Source organism: Squalius cephalus (assembly GCF_949319135.1).
Source record: "Squalius cephalus genome assembly, chromosome: 18".
In the NCBI taxonomy this organism is placed as follows: domain Eukaryota; kingdom Metazoa; phylum Chordata; class Actinopteri; order Cypriniformes; family Leuciscidae; genus Squalius; species Squalius cephalus.
The window spans coordinates 33,046,373-33,065,440 of NC_137139.1; the positions used below are offsets into that span (position 1 = coordinate 33,046,373).

Genomic DNA, 19,068 nt, shown 5'->3' on the forward strand with positions numbered 1-19,068 from the left:
TTTTAATACAATTTATAATGTACAGGGTTAGTACATTAACATGTAACAAATGTAAAGTCATCCTGGAAGCTAAAATTTTACTTTGTAACGTGTTGAATATAAATACTTTTCTTACACAAACGCATCGCTTTGCTTCAGAAGGCCTTTATTAACCCCCGGAGCCTGTGGAGTACATGGATAGATGCACTTTTATGGACTTTAAAACAGCAACAGCCATTCACTGCCATTATAAAGCTTGGAAGAGCCAGGACAATAACCCGGATTGTATTTGTCTGAAAGAAGATAGTCATATGACTTGAGGGTGAATAAATCATGGGCTAATTTTCATTTTTGGCTGAATTATCCCTTTAATAACAAAATGGAGAGAAGAAAAAAATATTTTTAATATTTTCTAACTGTTTTATCTCAGTCCCTAAGTATTGCTTCGTTTCATCACAAAACTGCCATTTCCCGACGCTCCCTTATCGTGTCGCGCATGCGCAGATCATCGCTGCGCCGCTAGTGGCCGCTGTTTCCTCAGTTCGCGCTCAGGTTTTGTCACAGCAGCTGAAGGCCGAAAACATCCGACAGCATGCCTCCGTCGCACCGCTTCTGCTCGCGTTTTAACCCAAACAACGCGCCTCTGCTGCATGCAACAGGCTCTAGGGTTTATTAATCCAAATATTCGCTCTTCTAAGTCGAGTGTTTAATACAGTTAACTCATGAGTGTCGGTTATTGCGCCGCGTAAAGACGCACAAAGAGGGAGATTATGGAATGAACGCGCGACTCGCGGCCGTTAGACTCATCATAACAATAACAACAATAACAGTAATACTGCTATGGCACTGTCTGTGATCCAGGCGTGTCGTAGTCTGGCTCTGTCCACCTGGCTCCTGTCCTTCTGCTTCGTGCATCTGCTGTGTTTGGACTTCACGGTGGCCGAGAAGGAGGAATGGTACACGGCGTTCGTCAACATCACATACGTGGACCCGGACACGGCCGAGGTGCGGACTGAGAAGACGGAGTGCGGACGTTACGGGGAGCACTCGCTCAAGCGCGAGGCCAGGGGCGTGTTGGCGATGCCCGCCACGACGCAGGACAGACAAGCGTGCGACCCCAACAGCAGGTTCACCCCTCGCGCGCACGGCGCGTGGATCGCGCTCATCAGCAGGGGAAACTGCACGTTCAAAGATAAAATTAGACACGCCGTGGGACACAACGCGTCAGCTGTGGTCATATTCAACGTGGGATCCTCCAACCCCAATGAGACGATCACCATGCCGCATCCAGGTGAATGCACGTGCGCTTGAGAAATATCTAGTTATGACAGGTTATGAGTGATGGCTAATGCACATGTGCTTATGTCTGATGATACATGCGTAATATGTGATTTGATGAATGCATATGCACTTATTTGTGTTACTAAGTGCATATGCATGCGTAATATCACATATGCATTCACTAACACACATAATTAGAAATGCAGTTACGCATTTCATATGCACATTAGGTTCTTATGCATCATGGTGAATGCATGTCATGCAAGTTTGTTAGTGTTTTGGTAAATGTGTGATGATGAATGTCTTCCTTAAATGTGATGGCTTATGCATGTGTGATGCACAGTTATGTGTGTTGGTGAATGCAAATGCGATTTGATGTATGCATATGTAGTTATGTGTGATATTAAGTGTATATGTGTTGTTTGTGATGGTAAATGCATGTCTTGTTATGGGTGTTTGTAAATGCATATTAGGTTATGCATCATAGTGAATGCATGTCATGCATATTTTATAGTGTTTTGGTAAATGTGTGATGATGAATGCATATATGTTTTAAAAATGATAAGTGCATATCTAGTGATAAATGTGTGATTGTAATTGAGGTTTATTGTGAGACCCAGCTGTTCACAAATGTCTGATGTAAACAAAGGCAGCTTAAGTGTATTGCTTTATTTCAAGCTGTGTTTTTGTCTCTTAAAACACTTCACATCATGTTTCTGGGCTTCTGCTGTACACGTCCTGAGTAATATGAAAGTATGCCATTATTAAAATAAGTAATTTGTTTTAATAACATGGGTTCTGTATTAATGTACAATAGTGAGTATTTTGTATCAGAAAGTTCCGTGTTTGAGTATGTGTGATGCTGCCGCGCTCCTGACCAGAGTTTGCAGGCGTCCAGCTGTGTTTGCATGTTCTCACATCTGGAAGTCGTGAGCGATGCTTTAGACATGATGTTGCATTCAGGTTCGACTGGATCACATCATTCCTCGTCTCAGAGGAAACCTGTAGCGCTGTGAGAGTTTTATCTGGCGCTCTATCTGGCCCTGTGAAGGGCTTCAGAAATGTTGCTTAAGTTCCTCTCTTTGTTCTGTATCTTTCATTCTCGCTTTGAAGTTTGCATTTTCATCTGGGTTAAGGGGGTTTTCACACATTATTGGTTACAAAGACTAAAACTATTTTAAAAATGTGTTTTTGATAATTGGAATAAAATACAAGTATTGCATTAAAAATGTAGAAAATGTAAAAAAAGATAGTCTATGTTGCCTTGGCAACTAAATACGTTTGAGTTGAAGTAGTGAAAAGTGAAAGGACATGCTGGAAATAAATAAGAACTAAATGCATATCTAGTTACAAGTGATAATAAATTATAATTGAAAATAAATGGTTATGTGTGTTGAATGCATGCTTGGTTATATGCAATTGTATTCATGTTAGGTTATGAGTGATGGCTTATGCATATCTTTCATATCCGTTGTTTTGGTGCATGTGTAAAAAATGCATAATTGTGTGTGCTGGTGAACGCATATGTGATTTGATAAATGCATGGATATAAGTGACGATGAATGCATATGTAGTGTGATTGTGTTTTGTGTGATGATAAATGATGTGTGTTATGTTAGGTTATGCATCATGGTGATTGCATTTGGATTGGTTTTGACTGATGCGTCATTATAAATGCATGTCTGGATTATGATGGTCAATGCATAAGTGTTTGCATAAATGCTTTTCTAGTTATGAGTGATATTGAATGCTTATAACGTTATGTGTGGTGAATGCATGTTTGGTAATAAAACCTGAAATATAAATAAATTAAACCTAAATAGTAATATTTAAAACGAACAAAAACTAATAAAAATGATGAAAGCACATAACAAAATTAAATTACTAAAAATGACACTAAAATTAAAATACAAGCTAATGAATGATTTTATTAACTATAACGGTTTATAAATAATACCAAATAAAGTGCCTCATTATGCTTTTATAAAGGTTCCTAATCTGTTTTGGAAACTAATTCAACAGATTTATATGCATTCAAGGTCAAAAAACACGATTCGTTTGAAGATTCTCTCTCTAAACCCCGCCTTTCCACAAGCTTCCTTTGCTCTGATTGGTCAGATGACTCAGTCTGTTGTGATTGGTCTACTCTGCTCTGATTGGTCAGATGACTCAGTCTGTTGTGAATGGTCTACTCTGCTCTGATTGGTCAGATGACTCAGTCTGTTGTGATTGGTCTACTCTGCTCTGATTTGTCCTATCAAAACTCTTTCAGTCTCAGCTACAACTACAGTGTTTGAGAGTAAAAGCAGACGTCGTTCGTCAGCAGCCAGTGAAAACTGGCATTATGGAAAATTGTAACAATTGTACATAGGTTTGTAACAGGAACTAAGACTCGAATTATTGCAACCCGTTTCAGGATTTCAGAATCACTACTTTCTTTTAGGAGACAACTTTATTTATCTGCACTTTGATTTTTGAAACTTTGTGGACCTTTTACATCCACAAACAGCTTTATTACACACTGCCTTTAAAGCTGCCCTTAATTCCTCTAGTTTAGGGTTTGGTTCACGGTTGATCTCTCTTTCAGGCACTAGTGATGTGGTGGCCATCATGATTCCTGAGCCGAAGGGTCGTGAGTTGGTTCTTCTGTTGGAGAGGAACATCACGGTTCACATGCACATCACCATAGGAACTCGAAACCTCCAGAAATACGTCAGCCGCACCTCCGTGGTCTTCGTCTCCATCTCCTTCATCATCCTCATGATCATCTCTCTGGCCTGGCTCGTCTTTTACTACATCCAGCGGTTCAGATACGCCAACGCCAGGGACCGCAACCAGGTTCAATCCCAATAAACTTCCTTTTATCAACCGTTTTGCTTAAAGTGCAGCTGAAGTGTCCAAATACTAGTTTACAGTCTTGTTTACAATGTCTACAGTCATCGTATATATTTGATAGACACATTTTTGCTCAAAATGACCATGTGTGTGAAGAGCAAATAGGGCTGCATGATTAATTTTAATCAAACCAAAATTGCAATATGGCTTTGTGCAATTAAAGGGAAAGTTCACCCAAAAATGAAAATTAGCCCATGATTTACTCTCCCTCAACTCATCCTAGGTGTATATGACATTCTTCTTTCAGACGAATACAATCAGAGTTATATTAAAAAATGTCCTGGCTCTTTCAAGCTTTATAATGGGAGTCAATGGGTATATTTTTTTGGAAGTCGATCAGAGCTCATCCATTCGTGATAAAAGTGCATCTATCCATCATTAAAGTGCTCCACACTGCTCTGGTGGGTTAATAAAGGCCTTCTGAAGTGAAGAGATGCGTTTGTGTAAGAAAAATGTCCATATTTTAAAACTTTATCGACTAAAATAACTAGCTTCCCGCAGACGTCCGTACGGAAGTTGAGTTGCGCCACAAGAGTATTAGTATTGTATACTAATACTCTTGTACCATAAATACTAATACTAACAACAATACTAATACCATAAATATTAGTATTGTAATTTTATAGTTGTAATGTTAAAAATACAATGAAATGTTACATGTATAACTTTTTTCAATTTTGTTTTATTTAGTAGTTTTTGTATTTTTATGTAGTAGTAGTAATAATAAATATACAATTGTAATATAAAATAAAAGTATTATTAAGTATATAAATCTAAATAAATATATAATATAATTTTCTTATACTCACATTTGTTATTTTGCAGTGAAATATTACATTAGTAAAATTTCTAATTAAATTTTTAGTAGTAGTAATACAATTATTATTATTTTGTTAAATGTAAAGTTTTTTAAATATTTTTTATACTCAAATTTATTATACAGTGAAATATTACATTATTCATATTTACAATTTTTTATTTACAATTTTTGATATTTTTATTTAGTAGTAGTGTAGTAATTATTATTTCAGTAGTAGTAGTTGTATTGTAATTTTACAGTTATTATATTTGTCTTAAATTCATTAACCAAAAAAACCAAACAATTGCCCTACAGATCTGTTTTTTTCCACCCTGTTTGTGCAGCCCTGAGATCTAACCACATTCTTGTGCTCTGCCACTAGTGCATAGTTTGCATGTTTGTGTGTGTTTGAGCGAGACCCTAAAACATGATTACAGGCCACAGGAAGTGACTTTCATCACAGGAAAGCAACTGCAGTTGAATGCAAACACAGCCCTTCATTACAGCTTTTATGATAATAACATAAAAAACAAAGAGAGACTGATGTGGAAAATAACAGACTGAGGTCAAAGGAGACGTGCATTCATTAATCACCTTCTGTTCTCTGATTGGTCAGCGGAGGCTCGGCGACGCTGCCAAAAAAGCCATCAGCCAATTACAAGTGCGGACCATCAGGAAAGGCGATCAGGTGAACGGCAGATAAACATTGAGTATCTTTTTCTTTAAACCAGTGATTTCTGCTGATACTGAGGTGTGTGTGTGTGTGTGTGTGTGTGTGTGTGTGTGTGTGTGTGTGTGTGTGTGTGTGTGTGTGTGTGTGTGTGTTTTTTTCCTTTAGGAAACGGAGAGTGATTTTGATAACTGTGCCGTGTGTATCGAAGGTTATAAGCCAAATGATGTAGTGAGAATCTTACCCTGCAGGTAAACACACACCTTACTGCACTGATAAGACTAGTTAACTTCACTACACTACTAGATAGTTACTACAACAAAAACAGTCTAAATACAGCAAAAATCAAATTAGTTAACTGCATTGAAGCTGTTACGTTATGTTACGTCGTTATGTTGTTACAGTACATTATGTTATGATACGATGTTGTCACGCTACGTTATGTTGTCACGCTATGTTGCGTTATGTTACGGTACGTTGCGCTATGTTGTTAAGTTATGTTACGGTACGTTACGCTGTTATGTTACGGTACGTTGCGCTATGTTGTTAAGTTATGTTACGGTACGTTACGCTGTTATGTTACGGTACGTTGCGCTATGTTGTTACATTATGTTACGGTACGTTACGCTGTTATGTTACGGTACGTTGTGCTATGTTGTTACGTTATGTTACGATACGTTACGCTGTTATGTTACGGTACGTTGCGCTATGTTGTTACGTTATGTTACGGTACGTTACGCTGTTATGTTACGGTACGTTGCGCTATGTTATGTTACGGTACGTTACGCTGTTATGTTACGGTACGTTGCGCTATGTTGTTAGGTTATGTTATGGTACGTTACGCTGTTATGTTACGGTATGTTACGCTATGTTGTTACGTTATGTTGCGTTATGTTACGCTGTTATGTTATGGTACGTTGCACTATGTTGTTATGTCACGGTACGTTACGCTGTTATGTTACGGTACGTTGCGCTATGTTGTTACGTTATGTTGCATTATGTTACGCTGTTATGTTACGGTACGTTACGCTATGTTGTTACGTTATGTTGCGTTATGTTACGCTGTTATGTTACGGTACGTTACGCTATGTTGTTACGTTATGTTGCGTTATGTTACGCTGTTATGTTACGGTACGTTACGCTATGTTGTTACGTTATGTTGCGTTATGTTACGCTGTTATGTTACGGTACGTTACGCTATGTTGTTACGTTATGTTGCGTTATGTTACGCTGTTATGTTACGGTACGTTACGCTATGTTGTTACGTTATGTTACGTTATGTTACGCTGTTATGTTACGGTACGTTACGCTATGTTGTTATGTTGCGTTATGTTACGCTGTTATGTTACGGTACGTTGCGCTATGTTGTTACGTTATGTTACGCTGTTATGTTACGGTACGTTACGCTATGTTGTTACGTTATGTTACGCTGTTATGTTACGGTACGTTACGCTATGTTGTTACGTTATGTTACGCTGTTATGTTACGGTACGTTACGCTATGTTGTTATGTTGCGTTATGTTACGCTGTTATGTTACGGTACGTTACGCTATGTTGTTACGTTATGTTGCGTTATGTTACGCTGTTATGTTACGCTGTTATGTTACGGTACGTTACGCTATGTTGTTACGTTATGTTGCGTTATGTTACGCTGTTATGTTACGGTACGTTACGCTATGTTGTTACGTTATGTTGCGTTATGTTACGCTGTTATGTTACGGTACGTTACACTATGTTGTTACGTTATGTTGCGTTATGTTACGCTGTTATGTTACGGTACGTTACACTATGTTGTTACGTTATGTTGCGTTATGTTGCGCTGTTATGTTACGGTACGCTACGCTATGTTGTTACGTTATGTTGCGTTATGTTACGCTGTTATGTTACGGTACGTTACGCTATGTTGTTACGTTATGTTGCGTTATGTTACGCTGTTATGCTACGGTACGTTACGCTATGTTGTTATGTTACGTTATGTTATGTTATGTTACATTGTTATGTTACATTACTTTACGTTATGTTATGTTATGTTATGTTATGTTATGTTGTTACTACATCAAAAAATCTTAAATTCACCCAAAAATAAAATTAGTTGACTATTTAAAGCTAATGTTTTTAGTAGCATAACTATACTCTTAAAAATTTACATATTATATTATATTAATTATTTCCACAAAAAATCCTAAATACAGCAAAAAATGTAATTAGTTAACTACACTGAAGTTGATATTTTTAGTTGCGTAACTATACGCTTAAATTATTGACTTATATTTTATTACACCTACTACAACAAAAATTTTTTTTTAAATTAGTCAAGTACATTACAAGTTATGTATGTTGTACAGTAACAATATTTTGCAATTACTTGTATATCATATTATATTGCTAATTTAAATAATCAGTATTTAACAGTGAGCGTCTCAAATAGTGTGATAATGTCATCATAAATAGTTTACATAAATAAAAGTATTTAACTAAACTACAAGTTACTAATTCCATTGAAGCTGTTTGTTGTTTAAATATATATATAATATATAGCTATTCTAACTATCTATATAGTCAGTGTAAATTTTCAATGAATACAACCAAAAATCTCAAACAAAATTAATAATTATTCAATTTGACTACAAAAAGAGGATGTAAAATTGTGCACTAGACCATTTAGATGACTCAAAAGAATCTGTGAATGTTTTGCAAATGAATTGAAATCAAACTGTTTGCTGGAAATGAAACTTGAGCGAGCGAGTAGATTGTGTTTTCGCCTGATAATCTCATGTTTCTCTCCGTCTGCCAGGCATCTGTTTCATAAAGGCTGTGTCGACCCCTGGCTGGTGGACCATCGCACGTGTCCCATGTGTAAAATGAACATCCTCAAAGCTCTCGGCCTCACGGTTAGTGCTTCTCTCTCCTTCTCCACTGTGCAGAGGGCTGGCGAGTGTGTCATGTGCTGTTTGGACATGTTTTTTGTCCTCCTTGAGAAAGAGAAATGAGCTTAAAGGGACAGTTCACCCCAAAATTTTAATTTAAATTAGTAATATAATGTAATATAACACAATATAATTTATAGTTATTTTTGTTTGTTTTTGCGCACAAAAAGTATTCTCGTCGCTTGATAAACTTGGACTATTTTAAACATTGTCTTTAATAACTTTTCTGGGCCGGCAAGTTTCAATAACAGAGAAGCCTATGGAGGAGTGAGACAGCTCTCAGATTTCATCAAAAATATCTTCATTTGTGTTCTGAAGATGAACGAAAGTCTTACGAGGTTGAAACAACATGAGGGAGAGTAATTACTGACAGAAGTTAGAAAATTAAAAAAAAAGAAAATTCTGTCAGTAATTACTCTCCCTCATGTCGTTCCAAACCCATAAGACAGTTTCTGTCCCTCCATCTACCACTTTGATGCTTCAAAAAGCCTCATAAATAGATTGTAAAACTAATCCATATGAATTGAGCGGTTTAGTCCAAATTTTCTGATGAGACTTGATCACTTTATATGATGGACAGATTTAATTTAGGCTTTTATTGGCATATAAACATTGATCAGCGAACATTAACAGGAGCTCAACCAAAGCTGCTTGACGTGCGAGAACAAACCTCTCACTGCTTCTTCTGTTTGCCACAACTGATGCGTGAGTTGATGAATGTTTATTATTATATTAATAACAGAATTTTCATGTTTGGATGAACTATCTGTTTAACATGAAGTTCAGACAGAAGCAGACAGCTGAATTACAGTCTGAATAAATGCACTTTATTATTATTTTATGTATTATTATTCAATTATTAATGAATAATTATTATAAATTATAGTAATAATAAATTCAATTATTAATTAATAAATTCAATTATTTTGCGATTTTTATTTTATTATGAAACATTGGTGTTCACTAACAACATCAGCTTGTGTCTGACCAAGCACACTGATACTATTATAGTTTTTATAATATTTGTAATTATTTTTTATTTGATATATTTTCTGTTTTTATTTTAATTTCAGTTAGGTTGTCTTTTTTTATGTTTATTGTTTTTTATTAAATTATTTTAATTAGTTTTGATATTTTAGTAAATCAAGTCAGTTTAAATTTTAAGTTTATTTTATTTCAAGTCACAAAAGTTTATTTTATGGTTTTAGTTAATTATAATAACCCTGGAAAAGTCTCTGAATTGCTTTAATTCTGTGGCATTTAACTCTATTTCATGGATGTAGTGTAATTGAGTTATGTTGGTGTGCAGTCGAGTGCCGAGTGTCTGAATGAACTTCCCCTGGACTACGAGCTCGCCGTGGGGGGCGTGGCCCTCAACGCCATGGTGATGAGTGATGATGTCATGGGCGGGGATGTCGCGGGGGGGCGTGACCCTGGCGTGAGGATGGTGGGTCTCCCTCAGGTCCTCCTGGACTCTGAGCCCCTGTCCCAGGACACCTTGCTAACCGAACAAAGTAAGTGTGATATCCGCAATGTCAGAAAAGCCCTCCTCTTCTCTAGTGCAATGCATTGTGGGTCATATTACTACAAAAAAGCATTTACAGTCTCCCTGTAGTCAATAATTGTATCCATTAAAACTCATCTTTGATCACCAAAATGACATGAAAAATAATGTCTTCATGCCTTAAAATAGCTTGAATGTAACTCGACACCCTTGCCTCATTTAGTATACGCGGTTCTATGAATATGCAAATGAGCCCCGCCTCCACTCACTCAGCTCAGAGATCCACTGGTTGACGATCACACGTTGATCTGATTGGTTACAAGGTAGTTTGTGACGTCAGAAACACCAGCGATTTCAAACCAAGACTGTCTTTGGTTCACTGCAGTTTTAAGGAGAAAATACTCAGCAATGCTGTCGACTCATGAATTTACACATGGTTTGACTTAAAACACATTAAAAACACCACATAAACAACATTAAAAACTTGATTTACACCACAGAGGGACTTTAAAAAACAATAACATGAAAATAGCAAACCATCCAGATGCCCTTGAGTATTTAGTGTGGAAATAATACACTTATAAGGAATATCCTTCAGTGTAAACTCAATTTGAGGTTTTCAGACAATTAAGTGCACTTCCCTTTCACAAGGGCATTTGGCACTCTATTTTCAGTGCATTACGGCAATGATTCTGATCTTGCACGCTGATTAATAAGGATAGCATTAAAATATAGACTCTATCTGAAAGCCGATATGATGTTGTGTTTCTTCCACAGGCGAGTTACAGCCGATAGTCAGTGGGAGTTCAGAGGGCTCTCTCGCTCTGGGGGCGGGGCACTTGGACATGGACACACCCTCTGACGACCCAAAGTGTTGATTTAGCCACGCCCACCGGACCGGGTTGAATGGGCTTCAATCTCAGAGGAATTTCGGCCAGTGACTCGCCGTTAAACACACACTGCCTGCCGAGTACATACTCCGATGTTACGTTCATCCTCCTCCCTTTCTCCTCTGAAAAGCAGGGTTCTTCGCCCCGAAGTGCACACTACAGTATGTACTTGAGCTAAAGCACTTGGCAGACGACCGGTTCTGCTCCGCTCGACAATCAGATATTCCCTCTGTCTCTTCTGTCGTTCGCTGCCTGTTCTGCCGTTGTCTGTGATTCCAGCGCAGTTGAAAGAACTATTTTGAAATCCGATAAGAAGTGGTTTATTTTTCTATAGAGAAGCATTTGATGTGCTCGAGTTCTGCAGTATTAAAGAAAAAAAGAGTATCAGTATTTAGATTTTTTTTTTTTTTTTTTTTTTTTGGTGGGATTTGGCCCTTAACCAAAGACCTGGATGGATATTGTGCGGGGGGAAACTGGGGGACTTTCTAGGACATGTGATGTTTGCTGTGCATGCAACATGCCCTGTCCACTTTATTTGATTTCAGTGGATTCCGTTTAAAGGGACAGTGCGCCCAAAAAACCCTTCATGCATTGTTTATCACCCTTATTAGGCCGGGAGCCAGGTCCACTCCTCAGGATGTTTTTTGCTACCTTTTTTTCACTATTATTTCCTATTATCTTATACCTTGGGCCATCACAAGTTGATAATGACCACCCCCAACTCGGCCCCGTTTGGTCTCAGGGGCCAAAAAACACCCTTTTTGGGGAAAAGCTTGTGGCGGAATGATGTAATTGTGAATATAAAGGTACTGCAGCTACATAAATAGCCATATAACCCTAAAATTTTGCATGGTGTATCCTGACACATAGGGGAAACTAGCAGAAAAAGATTCTGGGCATTGCTGCCTTTTTTCTGTCAAATATCACCCTCAACATACCCCAAAAGACTAAAAAATGGCTGTCCGCCTGACAAATTGTCATCAAAATTGATCATTTTCAAGCATTTTATTATATATATCACTGCCTCAAATGTATATGAAACACTTCCCAAGTTTATAAGCTTCAATTTAAGTCCAAGATGACCTTTCTATCTAGAGGATTATAGCTGGTATAACCAAAGTTCTCCACTGCACCTCAAATCGGAGAAAACAGAAATTTCAAGCATTACCATTCTATATTGGATTAAGCATATTTTTTACATATGAACAATGTCTTAAACAAGAGGGGAGGGGGGAGGGGGCAAATGCTATCATTGTTTTTTGGCAAGGTATACACCCCTAGTATTAGAAAAATCACGATAGCAGTGCAGCGGTGGTAGCGAAATCACTTTTTTGAGCTCATGAAGTTACTAACCCCCTAAAATAAATTCCGTTTTTGAAATCTGGTGTATATCTGGTTTAGGCTCATGCTAGGGATATTATCAATATTCTATAATATGGTGCTTGGTATCGTTGGAAAGGGGACCTTTTAGGCTTTCATTTAAGCCCAGTACTGAATCTGTTTGACAAACACAGATGTCACATGACTTCTTTAAACCAGAAATAACACACATTTTTTCACAATTTCCGCCTAAACTGTATGCTTTCTTTTATCCCTGTTGCATGAAAGAACACCACGGACACAAAACCCAAAAAATGTATAATATACCCATACTATTTATTTGTGAGAGCCTTAAATTAGACTTGTGCAGCCAGCACAAGTCTTCAAAATAGAATAGAGCCAATAGAATGGACAAATAGAATAAACTATTAGTCCAGGGCCAAATGGCCTATTTATTCATGTACAGTTGCAATAAAAAGTAATTGTTTCAATAGTGTAGTCAATGGTGTTGTAAACATAACACTTGTAAGTGGTTTAACAAAATGTTTCTATCATTGGATCAAGTGCATCTATCCATCATAAAAGTGCATATATCCATTAGAAAAGTGCATCTATCCATCATAAAAGTGCATCTATCCATCATAAAAGTGCATCTATCCATCATAAAAGTGCATCTATCCATTATAAAAGTCCATCTATCCATTATAAAAGTGCATCTCTCATCATAAAAGTGCAGCTCTCCATCATAAAAGTGCATCTCTCCATCATAAAAGTGCATCTATCCATTATAAAAGTGCATCTATCCATTATAAAAGAGCATCTGTCCATCATAAAAGTCCATCTATCCATCTTAAAAGTGTCTCTATCCATTATAAAAGTGCATATATCCATTAGAAAAGTGCATCTATCCATCATAAAAGTGCATCTATCCATCAAGTGCATCTATCCATTATAAAAGTCCATCTATCCATTATAAAAGTGCATCTCTCCATCATAAAAGTGCATCTCTCCATCATAAAAGTGCATCTCTCCATCTTAAAAGTGTCTCTATCCATTATAAAAGTGCATCTATCCATTATAAAAGTGCATCTATCCATCATAAAAGTGCATCTATCCATCATAAAAGTGCATCTATCCATTATAAAAGTCCATCTATCCATTATAAAAGTGCACCTCTCCATCATAAAAGTGCAGCTCTCCATCATAAAAGTGCATCTCTCCATCATAAAAGTGCATCTATCCATTATAAAAGTGCATCTATCCATTATAAAAGAGCATCTGTCCATCATAAAAGTGCATCTATCCATCTTAAAAGTGTATCTATCCATTATAAAAGAGCATCTGTCCATCATAAACGTGCATCTATCCATTATAAAAGTGCATCTATCCATCATAAAAGTGCATCTATCCATTATAAAAGTGCATCTATCCATTATAAAAGTGCATTTATCCATTATAAAAGTCCATCTATCCATTATAAAAGTGCATCTATCCATTATAAAAGTGCATCTATTTATCATAAAAGTGCATCTATCCATTATAAAAGTCCATCTATCCATTATAAAAGTGCATCTCTCCATCATAAAAGTGCATCTCTCCATCATAAAAGTGCATCTCTCCATCATAAAAGTGCATCTCTCCATCATAAAAGTGCATCTATCCATCATAAAAGTGCATCTCTCCATCATAAAAGTGCATCTCTCCATCATAAAAGTGCATCTATCCATCATAAAAGTGCATCTATCTATCATAAAAGTGCATCTATCCATTATAAAAGTCCATCTATCCATCATAAAAGTGCATCTATCCATTATAAAAGTGCATCTATCCATCATAAAAGTGCATCTCTTCATCATAAAAGTGCATGTCTTCATGTTCATTTTATGAAGTATACTTAAGTAATTTTACCCTCTTGATAGAGGCCAGTGCAATCAGCAGCAAAATCTTCAAAGAGAGAAGCTTTAAGTCTACTGACTTCAAAGGCTCAAAGGGAGCATCCTGAAGAGCTTGAAGCACCAGGGAAAGGTCCCAAGAGGTTATGGAGGGGGGACAAGGAGGGTTTAACCTTCTCGCCCCCCTAAGGAACCTGACTACCAGTTCGTGCTTCCCTTAGATGGCACATAGATGGCAACTGATTTGCCATCTATGTGGTTGTGATAAGCTAAAATGGCAGCAGCATGTACTTTGAGGGTGGATAGAGACAGCCTTCGCTCCAACCCTTGCTGCAAAAAGGAAAGCACGGACCTTATTGAACATCTTCGGGGGTCCTCTCGGCGAGAAGAAAACTACTTGACGAACAGGTTCCACTTCAAGGCACACGTCTCGTGGACGGCGTCTGTGCAGAAGTGATGGTGTTAAGTACCTATGGGGGTAAGTCACCTAGAACCAGAGATTGAGTTTCCAGACTGGTGCCATAGGGTGCCCTGTCTCTGAGTCAGAAGATCCTTCCTCAGAGGAATGGGAGGGACTGTCACGAGGAGCATGATTTCTGGGAACCAGGTCTGGGTGGGCCAATAGGGGGCCACCAGAAGGACCTGCTCCTCGTCCTCCCTGACTTTGCACAGGGTCCTACCTTTGAAGGTGTTCAAGCAGTTCAGCACCTACTGAGCGCGTTTGCTCTGTGAGGCGTGCTGTCTGTGTGATCGAATCCAACTCCATACCGAGAAAAGAGATCCTCTGGGGGTGAGTTTTCTCTTCTCCCAGGTGGCCGGAAGACGCAACTGGCTGAGGTGCCTGAGCACGAGGTCCCTGTGTTCGCATAACTGATCTCGAGAGTGTGCTAATATGAGTCAGTTGTCGAAATAGTTCATGATGTGCACACCCTGTTCTCTCATGGAAACAAGGGTCCCCTCCGTGACTTTTGTGAAGACACAGGGAGACAGGGATAGCCCAAAGGGCAGGACCTTCTACTGATATGCTCGACCCTCGAACGCAAAGCGCAGAAATGGCCTGTGTCGAGAAAGAATCAAGACATGAAAGTACGCGTCGACCCTTCAGGTCGATCTGTGCAAAACAATCTTGGGGATGGATTCATTTGAAAATGCGTTTCTGCATGAGCATTTTGAACCCACCACATTTCTTGGGTACAATAAAGTAGGGACTGTAGTGCCCTGACCTCCTATCGGCTGGAGGGACTGGCTCTGTCGCGTCCTAGTAGGACTGGGATCTCTGCTCGCAAGACATGGGCATCGGCTGCTCTCACTGTAGTGGAGTGAATGGCCCAATCCATCTCCGGGTCGCCCGTCCTAGGGCTGCTTGCTCTTGGCTTTACCGCCCTGCTTGGCAGGGGCCTGGACGGGTAGGGGGTTGCCTGCCTGCGACTGGCTCCTTGGCTCCACTTAGGTGGAGGCTGCTGCTGCAGCGCGGGAGCTAGGGCAGACACAGAAGGCCGCCCCGGCGACGAGCAGACTGAGGGGCTGCGGGCAATGGGGTGGAGGCAGCAGCTGACCGCCGCAGCAGGATGTGCTTGATGGTCTCAGTCTGCTTTTCAGCCAGTTTCTGCTGAGCAAAGTTCTCGACCACCTTGCCATTGAGTGCTCTCAAGCGCACCTTACCAGCTGTGAGAACAGCTTTTGTTTGCTCAAGTCAAAACAAAAGCAAAAAAAAAAGAAAGTGAGAGAATAAAGACCGCTCGCGCTGCTGTGCTGTCACCCGCACCAGTGTGGAGAGGTCCGAAGAAGAAGAGGCTCACTCAGTTTCACAATCTCCTTGAAGGTATGTAGAACACATCGAAGTGCTTGGCTCCAAAAACTAATGAAATCCATATAAATATAGATGAAGATGAGGAAAATGATGATTAAGAGTTTATATTCTACACTAATACAACACACTAACATGACCAGTCATCAAAGTACAGCATGGATAAGCAGCAAAAAGATCTAATAACCAAATAAATGTTTTCTATTTTAAGTTTGAGCTGTATTTTAGTTTCGCCATTTGGCTGTAAAGAATGTTTACCTGTACAGAAGGTTACTAACGTTTACTCTATTGAAGGTTTTTTGATAACAGACTACACACTAGAGTCATCTTTATTCCGTGTGTTGCGAGGACTTTGTGGACTTATGGAACCCATAAGGAATGGTAATGCTTGAAAATACTGTTTTCTCAGATTTGAGGTACAGTGGAGATCTTTGGTTACACCAGCTATAATCCTCTAGATAGAATGGTCATCTTGGACTTAAATTGAAGCTTATAAACTTGGGAAGTTTTTCATATACATTTGAGGCAGTGATATATATAATAAAATGCTTGAAAATGATCACTTTTGATGACAATTTGTCAGGCGGACAGCCATTTTTTAGTCTTTTGGGGTATGTTGAGGGTGATATTTGACAGTAAAAAGGCAGCAATGCCCAGAATCTTTTTCTGCTAGTTTCCCCTATGTGTCAGGATACACCATGCAAAATTTTAGGGTTATATGGCCATTTATGTAGCTGCAGTACCTTTATATTCACAATTACATCATTCCGCCACAAGCTTTTTCCAAAAAGGGTGTTTTTTGGCCCCTGAGACCAAACGGGGCCGAGTTGGGGGTGGTCATTATCAACTTGTGATGGCCCAAGGTATAAGATAATAGGAAATAATAGTGAAAAAAAGGTAGCAAAAACATCCTGAGGAGTGGACCTGGCTCCCGGCCTATATGTCCTTCCAGATCTCTTTATTTTCCACTTTTCTTTGCTGTCAAGCTCCGAAACTCACTCTAAAAGTAATTCAGACGACGTGCACTGCACACTATATTCAGACATGAGGGTGAATAGATGATGATCATTTTCCGTAACTCGTTCTTCCTCGTTCGGCTTGACTGTATATTGTAAATAAGAGGATAATTTTGTCCATATGAGAGCTGTTTGTTTTCTCCTTAATTGCCAAGTTTTTCCATCATGCACTTTATGTATTTAGAGGTTGGAGTTCATTTTGAAATTGGGATTTCAGTCACAAGTTTGTATCACTCTCTGTATTACACACTACACACACACACACACACACACACACACACACACACACACACTCAGTAGAGGTTTGTTCCCAGTATTTTGCACGTGTTTCAGTCAGACTGTGCTTTGAATATTAATAAATTTTAATGTCAGTTTTTTGGGCTAAACCCTGTCCTCCTCATTTACAGTGTTTCACATCTGTTGCGGTTGATGATGTCACATGATTCCGCCACATTTAAATGTTACAATGTTTCTTGTCAGTTAAAACCGGACATTCCAAAACGACTCATGAACATTCCAAGGTTTATTCTAAACTCCGGATAGTGACGGTTTAGTTTTTGTGAGATGTTATTGCTGTGTGAAGGGTGTCTGGATGTGGTGGAGGTTTCTCTGTGACTTCTGCTTCATCTGAGGGACTGAGATAGTAATCGTTTAGTTCAGTTTGCTCGTATGAACACAGAAAGATGTTGCACAACAAACAAGCCACAGTAACAAATCATTTACAGATAAGAAAAACTGTAATGTCACTCACCCGAGGAACTGAGAGACAGAATGACATTCAGTTTCTATTGACTTCAGTAGGAAGTGTTTTTACTCTTTTAAATGTTTGCAAAATGAAATATAATTATAATGTAAATCAGCTGTTTTCTATGTGAATATATAGTAAAGTGTAATTTATTCCTGTGATCAAAGCTGAATTTTCAGCATCATTACTCCAGTCTTCAGTGTCACATGATCCTTCAGAAATCATTCTAATATGATGATTTGATGCTCAAGAAACATTTATGATTATTATCAGTGTTGAAAACAGTTGTGCTGATCATATGTTTGTAAAAACATTTGTTTTCATGATTCTTTGATGAATAGAAAGTTCAAAAGAACAGCATTTATTTGGAACAGAAATCATTTGTCACTTTTCATCAGTTTAATGCATGAATGAAAAGTTTAATTTCTCAAGGAAAAAACTGTTAAAATCCCCAACTTTTGAATAGTGTATATGATGTGTAGACCTGCTTTATCCGATGTCCTCATGCGCTGCGTGTCCACATGGGGGCAGCACCTGCATCATGAACTTCCTACACACGCAATAGAAACAGAATAAATGGGTAGAATTGCAGACGGTATCTCTGCACTTAGAGTAGCATTCTACTGTTTATGATGAGAAACATATGGTTTTGTTGCCATTATTTAGGTGTATATCATGCTGGTCAGGTCCTCCACAGTAGTTTGTGATTAATGGATGAGGCATTTGTAAAATGATTTAAACAGATTTCAATGTTTCTGTCTGATTTAAATGAGTTTTAAACGAATGCATGAGTGGTCTGATAGGATACAGGTATTGATCAGTAACAGACTCGCACTGCATCTGTCCAATGGTCAGGTCTCGGTCCAGTCGATCAATGCCTGATCACGGGGCACGTTTCACATTAAACTCTGACAAAACTCAAGAGTTTTAGCTTATAAATGAACATTGATTGGCCGCTCTCGTTCAGACAAGTGATTTGATTGGCTGTACTCGTTCAGACGAGTGATTTGATTGGCCGTGCTCATTCAGACGAGTGATTTGATTGGCCGTGATCATTCAGATAAGTGATTTGATTGGCTGTACTCGTTCAGACGAGTGATTTGATTGGCCGTGCTCATTCAGATAAGTGATTTGATTGGCCGTGCTCATTCAGACGAGTGATTTGATTGGCCGTGCTCATTCAGACGAGTGATTTGATTGGCCGTGCTCATTCAGATAAGTGATTTGATTGGCTGTACTCGTTCAGACGAGTGATTTGATTGGCCGTGCTCATTCAGATGAGTGATTTGATTGGCTGTACTCGTTCAGACGAGTGATTTGATTGGCCGTGCTCGTTCAGATGA

The 19,068-nt window shown here is 38.6% G+C and overlaps 1 protein-coding gene across 1 annotated transcript; it reads left to right on the forward strand.

Annotated features, from left to right (window-relative positions):
* The first annotated feature begins 523 nt into the window (after positions 1–523).
* Positions 524–10,972, forward strand: rnf150b (ring finger protein 150b). Its single transcript, XM_079850045.1, has 7 exons — positions 524–1,270; positions 3,848–4,098; positions 5,571–5,642; positions 5,793–5,875; positions 8,419–8,515; positions 9,861–10,065; positions 10,833–10,972. Exons 1-7 carry the CDS (start codon positions 820–822, stop codon positions 10,931–10,933), a joined length of 1,260 nt encoding a protein of 419 aa, XP_079706171.1. The 5' UTR covers positions 524–819; the 3' UTR covers positions 10,934–10,972.
* Positions 10,973–19,068: the final 8,096 nt, after the last annotated feature.

What these genes read in the sequence shown, in the direction of transcription:
- rnf150b (XM_079850045.1), top strand. Translation starts at nt 820, where the DNA reads ATGGCACTGTCTGTGATCCAGGCGTGTCGTAGTCTGGCTCTGTCCACC. An exon ending in GTGAGAATCTTACCCTGCAG is followed by an intron (nt 5,876 to 8,418) that starts GTAAACACACAC and finishes TCCGTCTGCCAG; the next exon opens with GCATCTGTTTCATAAAGGCT. An exon ending in CACCTTGCTAACCGAACAAA is followed by an intron (nt 10,066 to 10,832) that starts GTAAGTGTGATA and finishes TTTCTTCCACAG; the next exon opens with GCGAGTTACAGCCGATAGTC.